General features: G+C 43.5%; 1 protein-coding gene across 1 annotated transcript in view; it reads left to right on the forward strand.

Annotated features, from left to right (window-relative positions):
* Positions 1 to 15,886, forward strand: part of LOC311108147 (laminin subunit alpha-2-like) — a gene marked incomplete at both ends in the record, with an annotated part of 179,802 nt that extends 163,916 nt beyond the window's left edge. The window contains 22 exon segments of the mRNA XM_084150775.1: positions 417 to 519; positions 671 to 787; positions 1,222 to 1,404; positions 2,440 to 2,594; positions 3,379 to 3,522; positions 4,194 to 4,327; positions 4,512 to 4,671; positions 4,791 to 4,915; positions 5,358 to 5,520; positions 5,685 to 5,829; positions 6,017 to 6,155; positions 7,749 to 7,869; positions 8,528 to 8,722; positions 10,207 to 10,358; positions 10,517 to 10,693; positions 11,167 to 11,452; positions 12,992 to 13,069; positions 13,857 to 14,015; positions 14,244 to 14,397; positions 14,718 to 14,857; positions 15,127 to 15,349; positions 15,726 to 15,886. Of these exon segments, the coding sequence (XP_084006901.1) occupies positions 417 to 519; positions 671 to 787; positions 1,222 to 1,404; positions 2,440 to 2,594; positions 3,379 to 3,522; positions 4,194 to 4,327; positions 4,512 to 4,671; positions 4,791 to 4,915; positions 5,358 to 5,520; positions 5,685 to 5,829; positions 6,017 to 6,155; positions 7,749 to 7,869; positions 8,528 to 8,722; positions 10,207 to 10,358; positions 10,517 to 10,693; positions 11,167 to 11,452; positions 12,992 to 13,069; positions 13,857 to 14,015; positions 14,244 to 14,397; positions 14,718 to 14,857; positions 15,127 to 15,349; positions 15,726 to 15,886 (3,414 nt within the window).
* Positions 15,887 to 22,092: the final 6,206 nt, after the last annotated feature.

Here is a 22,092-nt window from a genome sequence, read left to right on the forward strand (position 1 = left end):
TGAGTGGGAACATTGGTCTCCTCTGTGGAAAATCTCCTCAGCCCGTGTGTCCTCTGTTCAAAAACACAGCTTTTTTCTCTCCACACATTATTAATACAATGTTGAAAAAGACTACGGTCGTTTTCAAAACTGTGTTGGTATTTTTGTATTAATTTATGTACTTTAATATATTCAGTTATGATGAATACTCTGAGAAACAGAGCTGTATTTACCTGGGGTTCTCTCTATGAGGAAAATGTGTTCTAAGACTTATATTAATCAGCATTTGTACTGTTCGTACATTGTGCAGTTCCTAGGAGTACCTAGTACCACTGTATGTTTGTATGTACATAGTTGTTCTACTACGTTGTTCCGTCACTGTAGAATGCATTGTTCTGATATTCAAACTTAAATTATTGGTGCACACACACATGCAGGCCTCAGGACCCAAAGGCTCTTTGAAGGATAACGCCAAGAACTCTGTTCAGAAGAGCGTTCAACTGTGGAACGAAGCCAAGAAATTAGGGAGCGATGTGAACGGTAAACCCAGTCTCCCCCCCCCCCCCCATACAACACCCACCAACTGTGATGATAAACGGCAGAAATATTTCAAAGAGCTGTGTTTTCTGAGGAGTGTTGGCATGGATATGTGTTTGCGAACCAAGCGGAGGGTGCGGTCTTTGTGTTTCAGAGAACGGTGAGAGTGTGGGCAGTCTCCAGGCCCTGGTGAAAGCTGGTGGCTTGAAGAACAAGGGCTTGCTGAAGGATCTCGACAATACATTAGGGAAGCTGAATGCAATCCCCAATGGTAAGCACACAAACAACACTATAAAATGACTTTTGTTTAAAAGGAACAACAAGTGAAACACTTCTCATTGATGTGTGTCGCTGCTGGAGCAATTTATCAGGCTGAGCCCAGGATGTGGGAACAGAATGGATGGATTGTAGTGTAGTGGTGTAGCTATGAGGTTAGAGGACATCCTCTTGTAGATCCAACATGACAGACGTCAATGCAGCACAGTCCAGGTTAAATATGGGAAGGTATCAGTCACTGAGGAAACTGACAGACAGGGTGCAGTAGAAACATCTGACAGGTGAGCAGCAGAGTTCACATAAAGGTTTCTGTCAGTCATGTATGACTGACTACCTCCAATAGTCCGTACCATGTTGGATTACCATTCTCTTTTCAATTTACAGGAAGACTTTGATTATTGCATACTGTATACCAACTGTGTTGTCCAGATACAGCAGCCAAGCTCCAGGTTACCAAGTCCAAGGCAGGAGATGCCAACGACACAGCCAACGACGTGCTGGCCCGACTGAGAGACATGAACCTGAACCTGATGGGCCTGCAGAGGAACAACAGCAAGCTGGAGGACGACGTCAACAAGGTCAACAACATAATCAAGGACCCTGAGAAAAACAGTAAGAGATCTTCTGGGTGTTGTAGTTCTTAAGGGTAGTCAAGCCTTAGCTACAGTATCTACTGTATATGAAATGATTGTCTGTGCCATGTCATGAGCTGATTGACTCAAAATGCACTCTTTTTTTGGGTTCAAACTTTTGTTACTCTGGCACATTTGTCTCACACAATGACATTGTATAATTCTGTATCTCACATATTTTTTATTTTCTGTCCCATTTTTCTTTTGAACCCCAACAGCTATAAGTATATATACCTTTTATATTACCTGATCTCTATTCTGGCAACGTTCAAAGCCTCCTGAGCAACAAAGCTCCTGCATGATGACAGAGAGATGATGACACATCAGTGCTGCATGGGCTGTACGCTATACCATAGCTGCAGGAAGAATAATAGCAATAAAAATCCTCCTTTCTTTCATTCTGTCTTCCTCAGCATCCAATCTCTTTGTTTCACACCAATAGGATTAAAACGTGTATTCTAGAGCTTCACTAAGCCTGTTATCCTAATGTATGTATGCCTTAGAAAGATTACCATTGGCTAATTATGAATACATAGCAAGCCATTTACTATGTCATCTCCTTTGTTCTCATAACAGCTTTCAGCTCTTTACCTTTAATGCTTCTAAATAAGTGATTAAGATGCCGCCATCTCTCCGCTGATCTCTGACTAATAGAAAGCAGTGGCTGTGAACGTTCTACAGTAGTTAATAAGGAAGACTGATGTTTTTAGACTGATGTCTCTCCCCTGTGTGTGTGTGTGTTTGTGTGTGTGTGTGTGTGTGTGTGTGTGTGTGTGTGTGTGTGTGTGTGTGTGTGTGTGTGTGTGTGTGTGTGTGTGCGTGTGCGTGTGCGTGTGCGTGTCTGTGTGTCTGTGTGTCTGTGTGCGTCCATGCGCGCGTGTGTTTCTTCGTGCCTGTGTGTGTGTCTCTGTCTGCCTGTGTGGGTGTGTGCTTGCCTGTGTGTGTGTCTGCTTATGCATGAGTGGTGTGTGTGTGTGTGTGTGTGTGTGTGTATGTGCCTGTGTGTGTCTATCAGTCCATGTAGTGGGGGCCAAGGTGAAGGACCTGGAAGACGAGGCAGACAGACTGCTGGAGAAACTGAAGCCCATCCAGGAGCTACAGGACAACCTGAAGAAAAATATCTCCCAGATGAAAGAGTTGATCAACCAGGCGCGCAAGCAGGCCAACTCTGTGAGTCACACTCCTCCTCTCCATCCCTCTCTCTCGTTCTCAACTCCCCCTGTTTTCACAGCTTTAATCAGTGGCTTCTAAGATGGCCATTCTGCTAATTGTGCCATCATCACAGACATCACGATTCACAACTCGTTCTAGGAGAGTTCAGTCTCACACAGTTGGTTCTTTCTAAAGTGATGAACATTTAGTCACCTCCCTCTGAATCCCTCCACCCTGCTTTACCCTGTGGTGCACATGCATTGGCACAGTTTGAGTGAAGGCTCGGTTTAAAAAAGAAAATAAAAATTCAATCTCAAGGCTTTTTAAAAATCTTTTAAAAAATAAAATTATACAAAAGACTAAAATAACATTGCTGCTCTTGCCTCTAAAGGACCTTGTACTTCACTTCTGTTACAACACAATTGTGTTTTCCTGAGTGTTCCTTGGGCTTTTTCATTGCTCTTAGCTTGTGAGCATCGTAGAGCAAAACACTTGGGCTTTCCTGAGAGTCTAACCTTTTCAGAATGGGGTCATAATAGTTTGTAGCTCAAATCATTCAGACTTTACAGCATACAGTACAATCATTGCTTTACAGACATTTTTGAAAAATATATAATAATTTAAAACCAGTATCCTCCCTTGTTTTACAAACACTGCTGTAGCTCAGCTTCTGTCCACCTCACAGACTAATGGCGGGCATCCACAGATTCAGTGGAAATAGACACATCCAATGGAAGATCCTTGAGCGTTCCTTGGGCTTTTTAAGTGCTCTCTGTCTGGTGATCTCTGTCTTTCTCCACAGATTAAAGTGTCTGTGTCCTCCGAGGGAGACTGTATCCGCGCATATGGACCAAAAATCAAGAAGGGTCGCAACAACGCCATCATTGTGAATGTGAAAACCACCTCCCCTGATAACCTACTGTTCTACCTGGGCAGTACCAAATACGTGAGTTGGAGGACATAGCACCACACTGGGATGTTAGTCACCCGTGTGTGTGTGTGTGTGTGTGTGTGTGTGTGTGTGGATACAATCCGCCAGTAAATCACTGAACCATAATAAGGGAAACCTCAGGGCAACAAATAATGTGTGTGAAACGTAACATATTAGGGCCATTTATCAGTGTTTAGATTAGGCTCATCTCTATTCTGGGATGTGTAATGTGTTGTTGGCCAATTAATTTGAAATCATTCCACCAGTGGTTACTTCTCAACATGCTAGATAAATACCAATTATCTTAAAGTCGGAGAGAAAATAATAAAAGGTTATTTGTTTCCCTGTGTGATCCCCAGGAGAGAGTGGGTGATATTGCCTCTATGTACAGCAACAGCAACCACAGCAATTAGCCGCCAGTTCAAACCGGACTATTTAATCTGGCTTCATCACTGATTTCCCTGGGGAAATCACACTCCTGTTGTTCATCTCTTGATTTGCCTGTGACTCTTCCTCAGTATCTTATTCTAATGTGTCCTGCTCTGTTCTTCTACACTGTGTTACATACACTACACTGCAGCAACCAAGACCCATAGAGAGAGAAAGAATAGTAATGGACCTGTAATGTTATCAGATAGGAGATTGCAGCGCAGCATCTTCTTGGCTCATCATCTGTCTGCCTCTAGATTGACTTCCTGGCAATTGAGATGCGTAAGGGAAAGGTCAACTTCCTGTGGGACGTGGGCTCCGGAGTGGGTAAGGTGGAGTACCCTGACATGACTATAAATGACGGCAACTGGCATCGCATTGAGGCCTCACGGTAGAATACCATTGTTATTCATATTCTATACAATATATTTTTCAGAGCAAAGATTATACAGAGATATAGAGATTTGTCTATCAGTTGATTAATTCATTAATATTTTAACATTGATTGTGCCAGGTAGGCTTCTTATTCAAAAGTTAATTAACTTATCATCTGATCATTTCTGTTTTGGTCCCAGGAATGGCATCAATGGCACCATTTCTGTTCATGCACTGGAGGGTCCCAGAGCTGGCATCATGCCCACCTCTAAGAGTGGCACCTCCCCTGAGGGCTATACTATCCTGGATGTGGACCAGAATGCCTACCTGTTTGTCGGTGGCATATTGGGCAGTGTGAAGGTAGCTGATATCACTTTGTCAGACAGTAATTTATCCCAGAGCCATTTTGTCATTTGTACCTGTTTCTATTTTGGTAGATGCATTGGTATTCACTATGTGTTTCGTTGTTTGTCCTGTAGAAAGCGGAGGCGGTCAAAACCACTACTTTCTCCGGGTGTATGGGAGAGACATACCTGGACAACAAACGTATTGGCCTGTGGAACTACAGAGAGAGAGAAGGAGACTGCAAAGTATGTGTGGTTAGGTAGGTCTGGTCTGCATGATCATATCACATTGAATACTTGGTATGAATGTCTCTTATAGTGTATGGACTTGACTAACTTTTAAAAAGAAGATCTCATATACTTTCATAAACCTTTTACTCTGAAGTTCACTATACAATCTTTGATGTACTAAAAGTTCACTTCCTCGACTAACCTGTACCCCCGCACATTGACTCGGTACCGGTACCCCCTGTATATAGCCTCGTTATTGTCATTTTATTGTGTTACTTTTTATTTTATTTTTTACTTTAGTTTATTTAGTAAATATTTTCTTAACTCTATTTCTTGAACTGCATTGTTGGTTAAGGGCTTGTAAGTAAGCATTTCACGGTAAAGTCTACACCTGTTGTATTCAGCTCATGTGACAAATAAAGTTTGATTTGATTTTGCTTCTTGCTGAGTGTTTGGGTGTGTGTGCTCCAGCCCCCAGCCGTCAGACACAGTGGGGACAGTACAGTTTGATGGGGAGGGCTACGCTGCAGTGAGCCGGCCCACCAGATGGAACCCCAACGTCTCCACCGTCATGTTCAAGTTCCGCTCCTTCTCCACCGACTCCCTGCTCATGTACTTTGCCACCAAGGATATGGTAACCTCACTCATACACATACCTGTATCTTAACGAGGACTGGCAAATTGTTGAACTATTAAATATGCGTTAGATATAAAGCATTTATCAATATTACTCAATATACTCTCGCTCTCTCTCTCTCTCACTTTCTCTCCCCCTCTCTCTCCCGCTCTCTGAGACAGAAGGACTTTATGAGTGCTGAGTTGAGTGATGGTCATGTGAAGGTTCGTTTTGACCTGGGCTCAGGCACCGGCTCGGTCTCCAGCATCAAGAGACACAACGACGGCAGGTGGAAGTCTTTCACTGTGGCCCGCATGAAGAAACAAGGTGACACTCACACTCATCATAATACATACAGTAAAACATTTCACTCATCTTGATGTTTCTAGAGCCTGTGTAGTTTAAAGAACATTTCCCTCAAGTTTATGTTTCTAGAGCATTTGTAGCTTCATCAGAGCATATTGTTGAACAGGCAAGTAATACCTTTACCCTTGTTGGTTTCCTCCCACCTCAGCTACGGTGGCCATCGTGGACATAGACTCCAATGAAGAGGAGAAGCTGGTGGTGTCATCTCAAGGCTCTGCCACTGGGCTCAACCTCAAGGAGGATGAGAGGATCTACTTTGGTGGTTTGCCAACCATTGGAAACTACAGGTATGTACTGTATTCTGTAGGAGGTCAATCACCTCCACAGTAGGGCCTAATACTACTATTTCAGTTTTTATGCACACACACACACTACACTCTGGGTCTGCATACTGAACACTACCTTTGATCATCAATCTCACTTCGGTTAACATGTGTAAAGGTCTGTAAGGAATCCCTGTATGGTCATTCTGAACTTTTCTTCAACTAAACTACACCTCGGATAGCTTTTCACGTCTGCTCCGTTCTTTGCTCAGACACTCAGTACTGTACAGTTACTCTTTGTTCCTGTTCTTCTCATATTGTCACGTTTGGCCATGAAAGTTGAGGGTTGACAAGGCATATAGGTAGCCAGACAGACAGACAAAGACTTGAGTTTCCATTAGAACACCTCTATCTGCTGCCGGACCTTGAGTCAGTGTCACGTTGTCGCTGGCCTCTGTGGTGTTAACTCTTATAGAACTGTCACATAAACAGTAACAATAGGTTATGTAGATCTGACCTTCACAGTCTCCGGCAGTATGAGAGGTATATTCTATAGGCCTTATAGAAGTGGTAACCCTTTCAACACACACGGAGAACTGAATATACTTTTTAAACTTCTTATTGTGACATATTCTGTCTATGTTATTTTTTTTAAACCTTTATTTAACTAGGCAAGTCAGTTAAGAACAAATTCTTATTTACAATGACGGCCTACACCGGCCAAACCCGGACGACGCTGGGCCAATTGTGTGCCGCCCTATGGGACTCCCAATCACAGCCGGTTGTGATACAGCCTGGAATCGAACCAGGGGGTCTGTAGTGACGCCTCAAGCACTGAGATGCAGTGCCTTAGACCGCTGCGCCACTCGAAAGCCCATGTGTGTCATACTTGTCCTAATATGCATATACTTATATATTTTGCTCCTACAGTATTAAAGCAAGGTCAAATATGTACTGTTAAAGTTTACTGTATCACCTTTTGCATGTACTTGGCATAGCCCATTACTCTCTAAAGCCTCTCTGGTAACTTGGCTTTACCATGCAAGTTACCATGCATTTAGTTCAGAAAAGTATGCTTAAATTGTAGATGCTTTAATACAACATAAGCTGGTTATCAGAATTGAGCCAGTAAACACCCCTCCATTTCTCAATGAAGGTTTTAGATATTTGTCCAAATGAACTCTAGCACCATATTCTGAGGACCAATAGGCTACAGCTTCCAGTCCTTTTCAGTCAGTAGCTACTGCTGTATTGTCACCCCACCACTTCTCTTACATGCTGTGGAATTAGCTGGCAAATTGCTGCACATTTTCAAATGAACATTTAACAATGAGGCTCTATTTGAAGCTTTGTATATGCTGCGCAGCAGCTGGTGTCTGATTGTTCAGATAAAGGTTCATAGCTTTTGAATAAACCCCAAATTAAAGGTATACAAAATAAATGTTCTTAAAACAGCTTCAAAACAGAAACCTGACTTTATTAATTTAGAATGAATGGAGTCTCAATGTGGTCTTTACCTCACATTGTCATTGGCTCCTGAAACTAGGACAGCGCTTGCACAATGAACAGAATGGAAGTCCGAATGGCAATTGAGACAACTCTCTCTTCTCTTTACAGGTCAGAGGTTACCAAGAAGAGGTATGCTGGCTGTATGAGAGACATTGAGGTTTCCAGAACCCCCTATAACCTGCTGAGCAGATCCGACTACACCGGTCTGACCAAAGGCTGCTCTGTAGAGGTCAGTTTATCCTCCACAGGTTTGATTAGCGCTCTTCCTCCTTCATCCTCATCTACTTTTCACCACTCCCTTTAATTATTCATAGATACAGGCCTGCTCATGAAATATGGCCAAACATTTTGCCTATAATCCCTTGAAAAAACATAAGGAAATCAAAACGAGTGAGGCATATAAATAACAGAGAAATCGCTGCTTATGAAATAGTTATTTTAGTTATGGGAAAAACATTTTAATATTTATACACACATTCACACCACAGACACAGAATGTAAAAAGAGTGTAGCAAAGAATTGAGTGGGAGAAGTCATTTTTAATTTAGCAACGGCTGGTTTGTACGTCTCAGTTGTGTTTGTAAGATGTTTGCAAGATTTCACACTCACTTCAGTACGCCTACTTCCATTTGCTGTGGACCCTGTGTCAATGCCTGATGATGCATCTGAAAATGCCTACAGTGGTACTCTAATTAACAAGGTTTATTATTATGTTCGATATAACTCTGAAATTGATATGGACATTATAAACAAAACAACACAGTGTGTTGTACTATATTGTACTATTATACAGTATTCAGATTATAAAAATAACTGCCAATTACTGATGACTCTCAATTGATTGTGCTGTGAATGAACATCATGACTGGTTTCTCTCTCGCCAACAGAACCTCCATACAGTGAGCTTCTCCAAGCCAGGTCACATGGAACTGAAGTCCATGTCCTTTGACGCTAAGACAGAGATCAGCCTGTCCTTCGCAACCAAGAGTGACAAGGGCATCATCCTGTTTGGCAGTGGGGGAACCAATGGGGCCAGCTCCCAGTTCCAACTCCCCAAGAGGAGACGCAGGCAGTCTGGGGAGGTAAGAGGAGGAGGATGAAACACACACGTATACACACACACACACACACACACACACACACACACGCATACACATACATACATACATACACACACACACACACAGCTATCAAAGCATTCTAACCCAGAACCTAGTCCTCTATAATGTCACCTCCTTGTTCTTTATAAGTCATTGGATCCTATTACCCAGTAGAACTGGAATGGCTGTTGGAGGTGTTTCTATGTTCCTGTAATTGAATAAGGAGTGCTGTGCTGTCTGGCTGAGTTGCTTTGAAAAACGAACAGCACATTGATAATCAACTCCTGCTATGTACGAGGCTCCTTATTAAATGAACTATAAAAGAGATGGATTGCCTGTGAGCTTTAATGATTATACTTTCACCTGACAGCAAACAAAAATCGATCATCTTTCACAGAGTGCTAAAGGCTGGGAGATTTGAGATGACAGTTTTGATTAAAATATGACTTTCTACGTCTCTGTTAGGGCACCCTTCATCTCTCTCTCATCTCTCCATCTCTTCATCTGCAGACCACCACATCAATTAGTGCCTGTGGCTGCAGGAAATGATAGTGGGTTTAACCTCTAACATTCTCCCTGCAAGTGTCGTTAGTAATAAATAGATTATACAACAGCCCTCTGATGGATCACGTCCAATTTAGCGATAACCCTTGGTAAAGGTCCAGACCGTCACCTTTAAAAATCATTAGACCTAGTAAATTAAGTGGATGTCATTTCGAATGAGTACAAGTTGGCCTCGTCTGTCTCTGTGTCCTCGTCATTCATTCTATCAATTTGCGCAGGGGACAGGAGGAACGCGTGCTGAATCAGACCAGAGGTACTGTAGCAGTAGCACTCCTTAACTTCCCCTCACTCTGCCTCACTCTCCCCAGGCAAACTCCCTCTGTGCATGCTAGTCTGCAATTCCAACGCCGTGGAGGGATGTGCTCACCATCTCGCTGGACTGATTACAGAGGATTTAATCATAACAAGGGGCACTTAAATCTATCTACTTATCGTCTAGTATGTTTCAGAGAGGGCTGCGCTTTCTTTGAAGCTCTGTCCAAACAGAATCCAATCAAGGCGTGTAGAGAAACTGAGGACTTACATAAATCTTACAGGCCCTCAGGGTTGAAAAGCATATCAGTATGCAATTATGTAAAGTTGACTTCCTTTCTCAAAGTATCTGAGGTTTCATCATTATTGAACAGAATTGTCTTAATGTTTCTGGCCAATGGCATAATGTTCTTATTGTCTTTGAACATTCAAGGCTCCATATTGTATGAAGCCTGTTCTGACTTGCTCCAGATTGTGTCTACTAAACAAAGGCTTTATGCACTGTGTGTTTATGTGCAATATTGATTTTCTGTATAACCCTGTGTCCCTGAGTCTGTCCTGAGGTGGTGTTGGTCATTTAGATTGGGTGGTGTTGTGCCTCCATGGTTCTCCCCCCTCACGCCCCCTTTCTTCTCCCCTGCCCCCTGCAGCCCTTCCTGGCTGTGTTGCTGAACAAGGGGGCCCTGGAGGTGCTGGTGTTTACAGGCAGCCACAGCCCACGCAAGATGGTCTGCAAGCCTGACCACGGCATCCTGCACGATGGGAGAGAACACACCCTGCGCATTGAGCGACTGGGCGTCAGGTAAGGATCACACACACACACATTGCTATACACTGAACAGCCTCACATAGCACAATAACTTGTGTCTTAATGAACTAGTTTCAAGCCATTCATTTTTAGCTGTCTCTACAAAGAGCTGGCTCAAAGTGTATCACTGTCCTGTGTGTGTCTCTGTCCAGGTCATTTGCAGTCCAGGTGGATGAGGAGCTGAAGAGGGAGCTGACCCTTCCCAACAACCAGCCAATGGGCATCAAGAGACTGTTCATCGGGGGTATCCACGCTGACGTAGAGCTCAGCTCCCAGAGACCCAACGTCCCTTTCGAAGGCTGCATCTGGAACCTCATGATCAATACCATGTACGTCGCTCACGTCTCCTATTATCTCCATATAACTATTCATTATCCTGATCGTAGATATTGGATCATTATTAGTAGATATTATTAATGGAAGGCTATGTGGGACGTGTTGTACATGTGAAGTAGTTGTGAGCTGTTTCATGGTGCGTTGGTTTCTCCAAGAAAACAGGTTGTAAATGCAGTCATTTGACTCCTTGACCTGTTTTGACAGTTTTTCTCTATGGATGATAATAAATTCCTATCATTAGGCTCAGTGCTCTCTCGCTCTTCCCAGTGGACTAAACACAGTTCACCCATATTTAGTTGGCTTTAATGGGGCTGTCCTCTGTGATAACCATGTTCATAATTCAACTGATTACACATCATCACCCATTAACACACTTTATTTCTCTCCCTCTCTCTGTGTGTTCGTGTGTGTGTATTTCTGTGCGCACGTCCATGCGTGTGTTTGTATGCCCGTTTATACCCTACAGCCTCACAGACTTCTCCCAGTCTGTGGCCTTTGAGAATGCAGAGATCGGCCATTGTTCCAACCTGGCCCCTCCCCCTCCCCCTCTGCCCCTCCCAGAGGAGGAGCCTGATGAGGAAGAGGAGAAGGCCAAGGGAGAAGACGTGTCCCAGCCGGTCCAACCTAAGGCTCCACCACCCACCCCGACACCCAGACAGACCCCTCCACCTCCCACTGTCGGTCCCCATCCGGTCCAACCTAAAGCTCCACCACCCACCCCGACACCCAGACAGACCCCTCCACCTCCCACTGTAGGTCCCCCTCCGGTCCAACCTAAAGCTCCACCACCCACCCCGACACCCAGACAGACCCCTCCACCTCCCTCTGTAGGTCCCCCTCCGGTCCAACCTAAGGCTCCACCACCCACCCCGACACCCAGACCCCTCCACCTCCCACTGTAGGTCCCCCTCCGGTCCAACCTAAGGCTCCACCACCCACCCCGACACCCAGACCCCTCCACCTCCCACTGTAGGTCCCTCTCCGGTCCAACCTAAAGCTCCACCACCCACCCCGACACCCAGACAGACCCCTCCACCTCCCACTGTAGGTCCCCCTCCGGTCCAACCTAAGGCTCCACCACCCACCCCGACACCCAGACAGACCCCTCCACCTCCCACTGTAGGTCCCCCTCCGGTCCAACCTAAGGCTCCACCACCCACCCCGACAGACCCCTCCACCTCCCACTGTAGGTCCCCCTCCGGTCCAACCTAAGGCTCCACCACCCACCCCGACACCCAGACCCCTCCACCTCCCACTGTAGGTCCCTCTCCGGTCCAACCTAAAGCTCCACCACCCACCCCGACACCCAGACAGACCCCTCCACCTCCCACTGTAGGTCCCCCTCCTATGGGTATAATTTTACATTTACATTTTAGTCATTTAGCAGACGCTCTTATCCAGAGCGACTTACAGTTAGTGATAGCATATTATTAATTTATTTCACACTGGCCCCACAATGAACCCACAACCCTGGCGTTGCAAGCGCCATGCTCTACCAACTGAGTAAAATATAATAAAGTCACATTAAAGGACTAAGTTCCCACCCTATGATGGAGTGATATATTATCCCCATAAAGAGCTGACATCCATCCCCAGCACAGCTCAGCCAGACAGACCAGTTGGCCCCGAGTCTAAATACACCATCAGAGAGGTTGATGTGGCTGGAATAAAGAATGGGCTGTTTTCCAATCCATTAGGTCTGCTTTATAGGTAAAGCTGCAGTGTTGACAGGGCTCTTTCTCATAGCTCCACTGCTCCATATATCCTCTTTGGCTGACAGCTGAGGTACTGTAGCAGCTCTCTCTCTCTCTGTCTCTCCTCTCTCTGTGTGTCTCTCTGTCCTCCTCTCTCCTCTCTCTGTCCTCCCCTCTCTCTCTGTCCTCCCCTCTCTCTCTCTCTCTCTCTCATCCATCCTTCCAAACTCATTCATTCTCTGCTAACCAAGGTGCCTTGCATTGGCCAACACCACCTGTATTTTCCTCATATATTCTCTTGATATATCTCCATGGTATGTATCATCGTAGGCAAATTAATAGATTGCTACAGTATTGCCACTGGTAGTACCTCTCTTTTCTTGTAGAAATTATGTGTATTTCGGTAATCATACTGTAATCTTTTTTTTAGCACTGTTCCTCTAGCTACCTGCTGTGCTGACTTTTCGCCATTCGTGACATCAGTGCCCCAGCCTGATTGTTGGGCCGCATGTGTCATGAATGCTGTAGCAAATCCGATTGGCTGTGTGTAACCCAGCTTAACCCTTTCACTCCCCCCTTGCCCTGCTGCTGCTTTAGGACGCGCCCTCTGTCGTACCTCCAGAGCTCAGCCCCGCCACAGAGGAACCCGACCACACCGCTGTCACAGTCCCACCGGTACCACTCCACTTTACTCACTCACTTGTCCCTGCGTGTCCACATTCTTACCCTCCTGAGCCTTCTTAGCATGTGTGTCTGCGGAACCTTCATCTTAATGGATTTCAGCCATAGACCTTCAACACCAAGCCCCCTGTGTGAAGATTTGTTGCTCATGTGAAATATACATGCACAAACTTTCCATGTCCATATTCGTAGTATTGCCAGAAGACATTTGACTTTCAATAGGGATTTTCTTAGAAGATCATTTATTTCTAAGTAAATCAATATGGTTGTAGTAGTTCTGATTTATAAACAGGCTATATAGGATATATGCTGTACCATTTGCAGTGTGAAATAAGTGTATGCAGTGTAAAATAAATGCCCTTTTAAGCAATTGGAGCCTTTGTGGCTTAACAAGAATATAGAAAAAAAGATATAATGCAAGGTCAGAGGAATAGGGATGTCTTCATGTTCTGAACAGAACCAAAGAATGATTCAGATGTTGGCCTTGCAAGGTGGCCTTGCAAAAACAAATGTAAATTTTCCGATTGTCTCAATAGCAAATCCATGTCTTTTTCAATAGCACCATCTACTGGCACATGTTAGAATAGCACTTCAGATAGAAACAGAAAGCAGGTAAACTATATTCATATTAAAATGAATGTTTGCATTGTGTTTTTAATGCACTCTTTGAATGAGATCATGTTAGCTAATATTATAATTTCAATATAATATTATAATATTATAATTCCCCCCCCCCCCTGTCCTTGTTTACCCCTGAATCTTTCCCCTTCTGCTGTCTCAGATCCAGGTGATGAGAGAGAAACAGAGAGGTGTACTGGTGATAGACAACCGCTACTCCAAGCACACCACCAGCCCCAAGAAGGCTGACATCCTGGATGTGGTTGGTATGCTGTACATAGGTGGCCTACCTGTCAACTACACCACCAAGAGGATCGGACCAGTACGTTCATACACGCTTCCTCACATTTGGTTTGATGGTGCATTTCATTTGTAGGAAGTAAAACACAAAGCCTTATACACTGTATTACTGTAATTGTATGTATTTACATTTGGGTTGATATTAGAAGTAATTATTTACTATTTATGGGATAGATTCAACAGTAAATTAAACTACTCTGTGTAAAGTCATATGTAATAGCATAGTTAAAGGTGTGTTGTGTTCTTCTAGGTCTTGTATAGTATCAATGGCTGCATCAGGAAATGTAAGATGCTGGGTAATGTGTTGGACATGGACACGCCCACCTCCAGCCACCACGTGGGCAGCTGTTTCATCAGCACTGAGAAGGGAACCTACTTCGATGGCACTGGATATGTTAAAGCAGGTACATTCTGACACTCAAAACTTAGAACTATAAGAAAAACTCCAGGCCGTAGTAACATAACTATAAGGTCCTGGGGTTTTCCTGGTCAGGCCACATGGTCAGGAAAAACTCCTGACCCCATTATGCAATACATCCCATCAATGACATAATATAATAACTCCTCGTACACCAAAGTTTCACAGATCTCGTTTTTATGAAAGTATAATGACTCCCTGTCAAAATAAAGGTTAAATAAAAATAGAGAACTTATTATTCAATCTCATGAGAGTTGTTGTATCAGTTCTTACTGTTCCCTGTATCTCCTCTCCTTTGTGGTCCAGTGGGTTCCTACAGGGTGGGTCTGGACGTGTCTCTGGAGCTGGAGTTCCGTACGTCCCAGAGCAACGGGGTTCTGCTAGCGGTCAGCAGCCAGGTGGACACCAAGATGGAGGGCCTGGGCATCGAACTGCACGGCAGAAAGGTACACACAAGCATGCAATACAATGCAATACAATACAATGCAATACAATACAGCTTTGTTGTCCCACATACATTTAATTCTAACCAGACTCTACACTCTCTTCTGTAAGCCTAACAACAACCATGAGTGTGCAATGCTATTGTACTGTATAAATTCAATAATGGGGTTCAAGAGAATCATGGTTGTTCATAAATAACAGTCATGTTTTGTGACAAACTGCCTATTGGACAAGTTAGGTGTATTCTGAGTATGTCTTCTCCCCTCCCTAGCTGCTGTTCCACGTGGACAACGGGGTGGGCCGGATCACAGCCGAGTACCAGCCTGAAGCAGAGGCAGGCCTCTGTGACAGTCAGTGGCACTCAGTCACTGCCCACAAGCTCCGCCATAGGCTGGAGATCATTGTAGACGGCAGGAAGGAGGAAGCAGAGAGCCCCAACGCCAGGTCCAACACCGCTGACACCAACGACCCCATCTACGTTGGTGGATACCCAGGTACATGATACGACAGCACTCACCAAGCATATCACACCTGGGACATGTTCAGTAGAGGCACCGTTGTGGAACATTGAACATTCACTTAGAACTGTATCATGTAGAACAGACATACCTCTGGAATCAGGTTACATACCAACTCCTGAACATGACCCTGGATACTGTGTGGGACATTCAAGTTGTGTGCCAAACCATGCTTCACTACAATGTTGAAGATGTTTGTGATTTACTTCCTATCTAAACCTCAGGAGATAATCAAAGTTATAACCTCCAGCAGTCATCGGCTTCCTAATTTATGAAACAGAATCATGAATTTGCTTAATGGGGCAGAGGATTACAGTCATAAATCAACCGCTGTCTTTTATGTCTTTTCCAGAGGGGCTCAAGCAGTTTGGCCTGACTACCAGCACTTCATTCAAGGGCTGCATGCGCAACCTGAAGATAACCAAGGCATCCAAAGTGTTGGAGGTTCAATTCAACAAGGGCCTGGAGTTCAAGGGGGTTCAACCCCTCACCTGCCCAGCCAATGCAGCCTAAACACAGACTACCAAAACCTGTCACTGCTAGAGGCACAGCAGCAGCACCAAAACACATGGAAACAAAACCGCTGGATCAGCGGGCCAACCAGCTTTATACACAGGGTTTGGATAGCTTTTTAGAGTGTGAAGTATACAATACAATACAAGTGAGTGGAACCTTTAGGAAGACATAGTATAAAATCATGGTTCATTTAACCTCTCAAGGATCACACCCTTCTTTTCAATTTCCCGCCTAAAATGACATATCCAAATCTAACTGCCTGTAGCTCAGGACCTGAAGTAAGGATATGCATATTCTTGATACTAGTTGAAAGGAAACACTTTGAAGTTTGTGGAAATGTGAAATTAATGCAGGAGAACATTACATAATAGATCTGGTAAAAGATAAAAACAAACAAAAAAACATGTTTTCTATTTGTATTTTTGTTGCATAATCTTTGACATGAAAGATAAAAACCATAGATTCAGATAGGAAGCTGGAGATAATTTAGATGTTGTCCACAAGAGGTCAACAGTGTATGTACAAAGTTTCAGACTGATACATTCAAGAACGAACGAGCTACATAACATTGAGTATGAAGTCACCCAGGTGTCCCTCAAGAGTTTACCCAAATGTACCCAAGTGGCCTCCAAGTGGCCAAATTGGTAAATTGATACATTTTCAAGTACATAACTATAGAGAACATACTCAAATGCTATGGTAATAAAAAGTACAAGCTTACACTCCCAGGAATGACATACATGATGGATCATTAGCTTCCCTACATAAGACACTAACCTTCACACATCTAGATGGCCGGACGGGGTGAGTGTGAAGCCAGAGACAGCAGCAGGGGTCCAACTGAATGAACCAGTTTCTACTGGAGGACTTGAATGTGGTCTCTTTGGTGTTGGCTCCCAGAGGTAATCTGAGTCAGAGTCTCTAGCACTATAGAAGATGTAAAACAATTCTGTAAGAACTCAAGTTTACTGTTACTTATTTTATTGAACGTTTATATTAGCAGGGGTGAGCCCTGCATCAATACCTTTGCGGATGAGCCCTGCATCAATACATCAAATAAACAACACATATCTATAAACATTTATTATATAGAGTTTGGGGAACACAATCACTATGATAAATATGTTTACCAATAGTAAATCGGGCAGACCTACAATGTATTTATACAGACCTAAAATGTATTAGCATAGCCATTGTGTATTTTATGTTGACTGAGTCTGTAAAAAATCTGTAAGAACTCAAGTTTACTATTACTTATTTTATTGAACCTTTATTTTAGCAGGGGGTGAGCCTGCATCAATTATTTTAGCAAGGGGGTGAGCCCTAGCCAATGTGTATTTTATGTTGACTATCACATGCTGTGCCTGTGGTTTTCGAGTGCCCTATTTACTATTGGTAAACTATATAATATATAGTTTCATTATAGTGATTATATATATAGCAATCAAATAAAAATATCTCAAATGAATAATATGCAACCATTTAAACAACTGCATGAGAAGAAAGAAAGTATTTTACTTACCAGTCTAAAGTTACGTCTTTCCCATCCAAAAGAAATCAGCGTGAGTCTACAGTGTAATCACTAACTGAGTCCTCATCAATTTCTATGCCACTTTCCCGATCGATTTCAATCGGTATACTTGGTCTTCGATTTAGCTTTTCCTGTTTTATTAGCCATGTTCTACGTTCTAAAATAGCAACAAACTTGGTAGAACTAATCAAGCATGCGTGCTTAATCCCTCTTTGTTCTCTCGATTTTATCTGCCCAATGTATGTTGTTGCGCGCGAGCTCAGCACAATGGGTTTTACTCACACAAAGGACCATCACATACTCCTGTAAAGCCCAGCTCATTGGCTATCTAGCTAGCTATGTTTCAAAATGACAGGTGGACATTGGACTAAGATACAGTCAATCAAGTGAACACCGCCCGTCTCATTGGTGCGTAATCATGTCAATCCTTGGTGGGCTAATATACCTTTTGTTTAGCCAATGCGTCATACAGAATCATGAAACAAGTTCGGTCACCTTCTAGAGTATCTTGACTGGGTGAAACAAGGCGTAGCGTTTGTATTATGTTGAAATGTTTTGTTACAATTTCAACTAGTCGGAATTCAGGCGAAACGCTGTATAAAACATGGACCGTGTTAGGATATAAAAATGGATTTTATCAAACAAAACAATGCTACGTTTTCTCTCTGGGACCCTCAGGATGACAAATCAGAGCAAGATTACTGAATGTAAGTACATTATTTATCTTCAGAGATGAATGTATCAAACCAGTTGCCTTGATAAAAGTGTTTTGTTGTTGTGCACTATCTTCAAACAATAGCATGGTCTTTTTTCGCTGGAATATTTACTGTAAATTGGACACTGCAGTTAGATTAACAATAATTTAAGCTTTCTGCCCATATAAGACATGTGTATGTCTTATAATGTGCTTTTGTTTACAACATCATAATTACATGTGATTTAGCATACCGTATGCATGTTGTGGTTGGAATTTGTACTGTGTAACAACAAACAGAATTTTGAAATACATGCTTTGAAGGCAATCAAATAATTACAATGTCAAACCGTGACCTTTAACTTACACTCGGGATCTTGAGGATTGCCATCTGCTTCATATCCAATAGATTCATCTTGCAACATTTCCTCCAACAAGGAAGTGCCTTAGTTTGCTGCTCTTCCTAACCTTCTGAAACACAGAAACACTCTTACTGTCAAACTGGTACACACACTTTATTTATGTCTATTCTACAGTAGGCTATGTCTAATATCTATGCAGTAAACAGTGAACTGGACTGATATGGGAAGAAAATAAAATGCTAAGCAACAGATTTGTTTGTAATTTTATTGGGAAGTGCATTTTAATCTTGTAATAATACCATTATGTATGAATGCTTAATTCAGCTCTACAAATGTCTTCAGTGCTATAACAACTACCTTTTCTAATTAATTTAATTCTTATGAGCTGTATTGGGAAACATGCCCCCAGGGAGCCCGAGAGGGGGGGGGGGGAGCCAGGCCCAGAGTTACCCCACAGAGCCCAGGTAGCGAACCTGATGAGATGCAGGAGGAGCCAGGCCCAGAGTTACCCCACAGAGCCCAGAGCCTCCAAGCGTTGCAACAAGTCCCTCCTGAAAGATCATCTGAGAAGGTTTGCATCAAGTGGCCGCAAGCCTGCAAGACAAGTGTGGCAACAGTTTGATGAGGATACAGACAAGGTGCTGGAAGCAACAGCAAAGGGAGACTCAGACAGGAGGCTACAAACTATGACAACAATCTTAGACAGCCTAGCAGCGGAAAGGTTTGGCGCAGTGAAGCAGAGGCCTGCGAGAACACCGTACACCAGGGTTCTTCAATTCCGGTCCTGGAGGGCCTTAACACCTCTGTTTCTCATCCTCTCCTTCTAATCAGGGGCTAATTCAGACCTGGGACACCAGGTGAGTGTAATTAACTACCAGGTAGAAATAAAAAACAGAAGTGTTTCGGCCCTCCAGGACCGGAATTGAAGAACCCTGCCGTACACCATGAACTAGAGACTACTAGGACATAAGCGCAGTGGGAACCTGGTTTGTTTCAAAGAGGAGATTGACCAGCACATCCAGAGCACATATAGTGACCCCAACAAGGAGCAGGAGTTGTGGCAGTGTAACATCTTGATACACCCACCAGCACCGGTCACAGAGTTCGACAACAGGGAGCTACTCCTGAAAGAAGTATGTTGTGAAGAGAGCAAGGTCTAGCTCAGCTCCTGAACCAAGCGGAATCCCATACAAGGTCTACAAGTACTGCCCTCTGTTACTCAAGCGTCTCTGGAAGATCCTTAAGGTCATCTGGAGGAGAGGTAAAGTTGCACAGCAGTGGAGATTATCCGAAGGAGTTTGGATCCCGAAGGAAGAAGATTCAGAGAGAATCGACCAATTCAGGATAATCTCCTTGCTACGTGTCGAAGGGAAGATTATCATCAGCATTGTAGCCAGGCGGCTGGCAGACTTCCTCTCTAAGAATGGCTACATCAATACATCGGTCCAAAAGGGAAGCATCCCAAAAGTACCTGGGTGTCTGGAGCACACAGGTGTGGTGACCCAGCTCATCAGAGAAGCGAGAGAGAACAAGGGTGACTTGGCAGTGCTCTGGCTTGACCTTGCCAACGCCTACGGATCGATCAAATCAAATTTGATTTGTCAAATGTGCTGAACACAACAGGTGTAGACCTTACCGTGAAATGCTTACTTACAAGCCCTTAACCAACAATAGAGTTCAAGAAATAGAGTTAAGAAAATATTTACTAAATAAAATACAAATAAAAATGTAAGTAACACAATAAAATAACAATACCGAGGCTATACACAGGGGGTACCGGCACCGAGTCAATGTACAGGTTAGTCGAGGTAATTTGTACATGTAGGTAGGGGTAAAGTGACTATGCATAGATAATGAACAGCGAGTAGCAGCAGTGGAAAATCAAAGGGGGGGGGGGGTGTCAATGTAAATAGTCCGGGTGGCCATTTGATTAGCTGTTCAGCAGTCTTATGGCTTGGTGGTAGAAGCTGTTAAGGAGCATTTTGGACCTAGACTTGGCGCTCCGGTACCGCTTGCCGTGCGGTAGCCGAGAGAACAGTCTATGACTTGGGAGACTAGAGTATTTGACATTTTTTTTGGGCCTTCCTCTGACACCGCCTAGTATATACAGTTGAAGTCGGAAGTTTACATACACTTAGGTTGGAGTCATTAAAACTAGTTTTTTCAACCACTCCACAAATGTCTTGTTAACAAACTACCGTTTTGGCAAGTCGGTTAGGACATCTACATTGTGCATGACACGAGTAATTTTTCCAACAATTGTTTACAGACATATTATTTCACTTATAATTCACTGTATCAGAGGAAGGCCCTCAAAATTGTCAAAGACTCCAGCCACCTTAGTCATAGACTGTTCTCTCTGCTACCGCACGGCAAGCGGTACCGGAGTGCCAAGTCTAGGTCCAAAAGACTTCTCAACAGCTTTTACCCCCAAGCCATAAGACTCCTGAACAGATAATCATGGCTACCTGGACTATTTGCACTGCCCCCCCACCCCATCTTTTTACGCTGCTGCTACTCTGTAAACTATTTATGCATAGTCACGTTAACTCTACCCACATGTACATATTACTTCAACTAGCCGGTGCCCCCGCACATTGACTCTGCACCGGTACCCCCCTGTATATATATAAAGCCTCCCTACCGTTATTTTATTTTACTTCTGCTCTTTTTTTCTCAACACTTTTTTGTTGTTGTTTTATTTTACTTTTTTATTAGAAATAAATGCACTGTTGGTTAAGGGCTTTAAGTAAGCATTTCACTGTAATGTCTGCACCTGTTGTATTCGGCGCATGTGGCCAATAAAATATTATTTTATTGGCCAAAATTTATTTATTTATTTTTATTTGATCACAATTCCAGTGGGTCAGAAGTTTACATACACTAAGTTGATTGTGCCTTTAAACAGCTTGGAAAATTCCATAAAATGATGTCATGGCTTTAGAAGCTTCTGATAGGCTAATTGACATTAAACTCAGTGCCTCTTTGCTTGACATCATGGGAAAATCAAAAGAAATCAGCCAAGACCTCAGAAAAGAAATTGTAGACCTCCACAAGCCTGGTTCATCCTTGGGAGCAATTTCCAAACGTCTGAAGGTACAACGTTCATCTGTACAAACAATAGTACGCAAGTATAAACACCATGGGACCACGCAGCCGTCATACCGCTCAGGAAGGAGACGTGTTCTGTCTCCTAGAGATGAACGTACTTTGGTGCGAAAAGTGCAAATCAATCCCAGAACAACACCAAAGGACCTTGTGAAGATGCTGGAGGAAACAGGTACAAAAAGTATTTATATCCACAGTAAAACAAGTCCTATATTGACATAACCTGAAAGGCCGCTTAGCAAGGAAGAAGCCACTGCTCCAAAACCGCCATAAAAAAGCCAGACTACGGTTTGCAACTGCACATGGGGAACAAAGATCATACTTTTTGTAGAAATGTCCTCTGGTCTGATGAAACAGAAATAGAACTTTGGCCATAATGACCATTGTTATGTTTGGAGGAAAAAGGGGGTTGCTTGCAAGCCAAAGAACACCATCCCAACTGTGAAGCACGGGGGTGGCAGCATCATGCTGTGGGGGTGCTTTGCTGCAAGAGGGACTGGTGCACTTC

Source organism: Coregonus lavaretus, assembly GCF_964263955.1.
Source record: "Coregonus lavaretus genome assembly, chromosome: 33".
NCBI lineage: Eukaryota > Metazoa > Chordata > Actinopteri > Salmoniformes > Salmonidae > Coregonus > Coregonus lavaretus.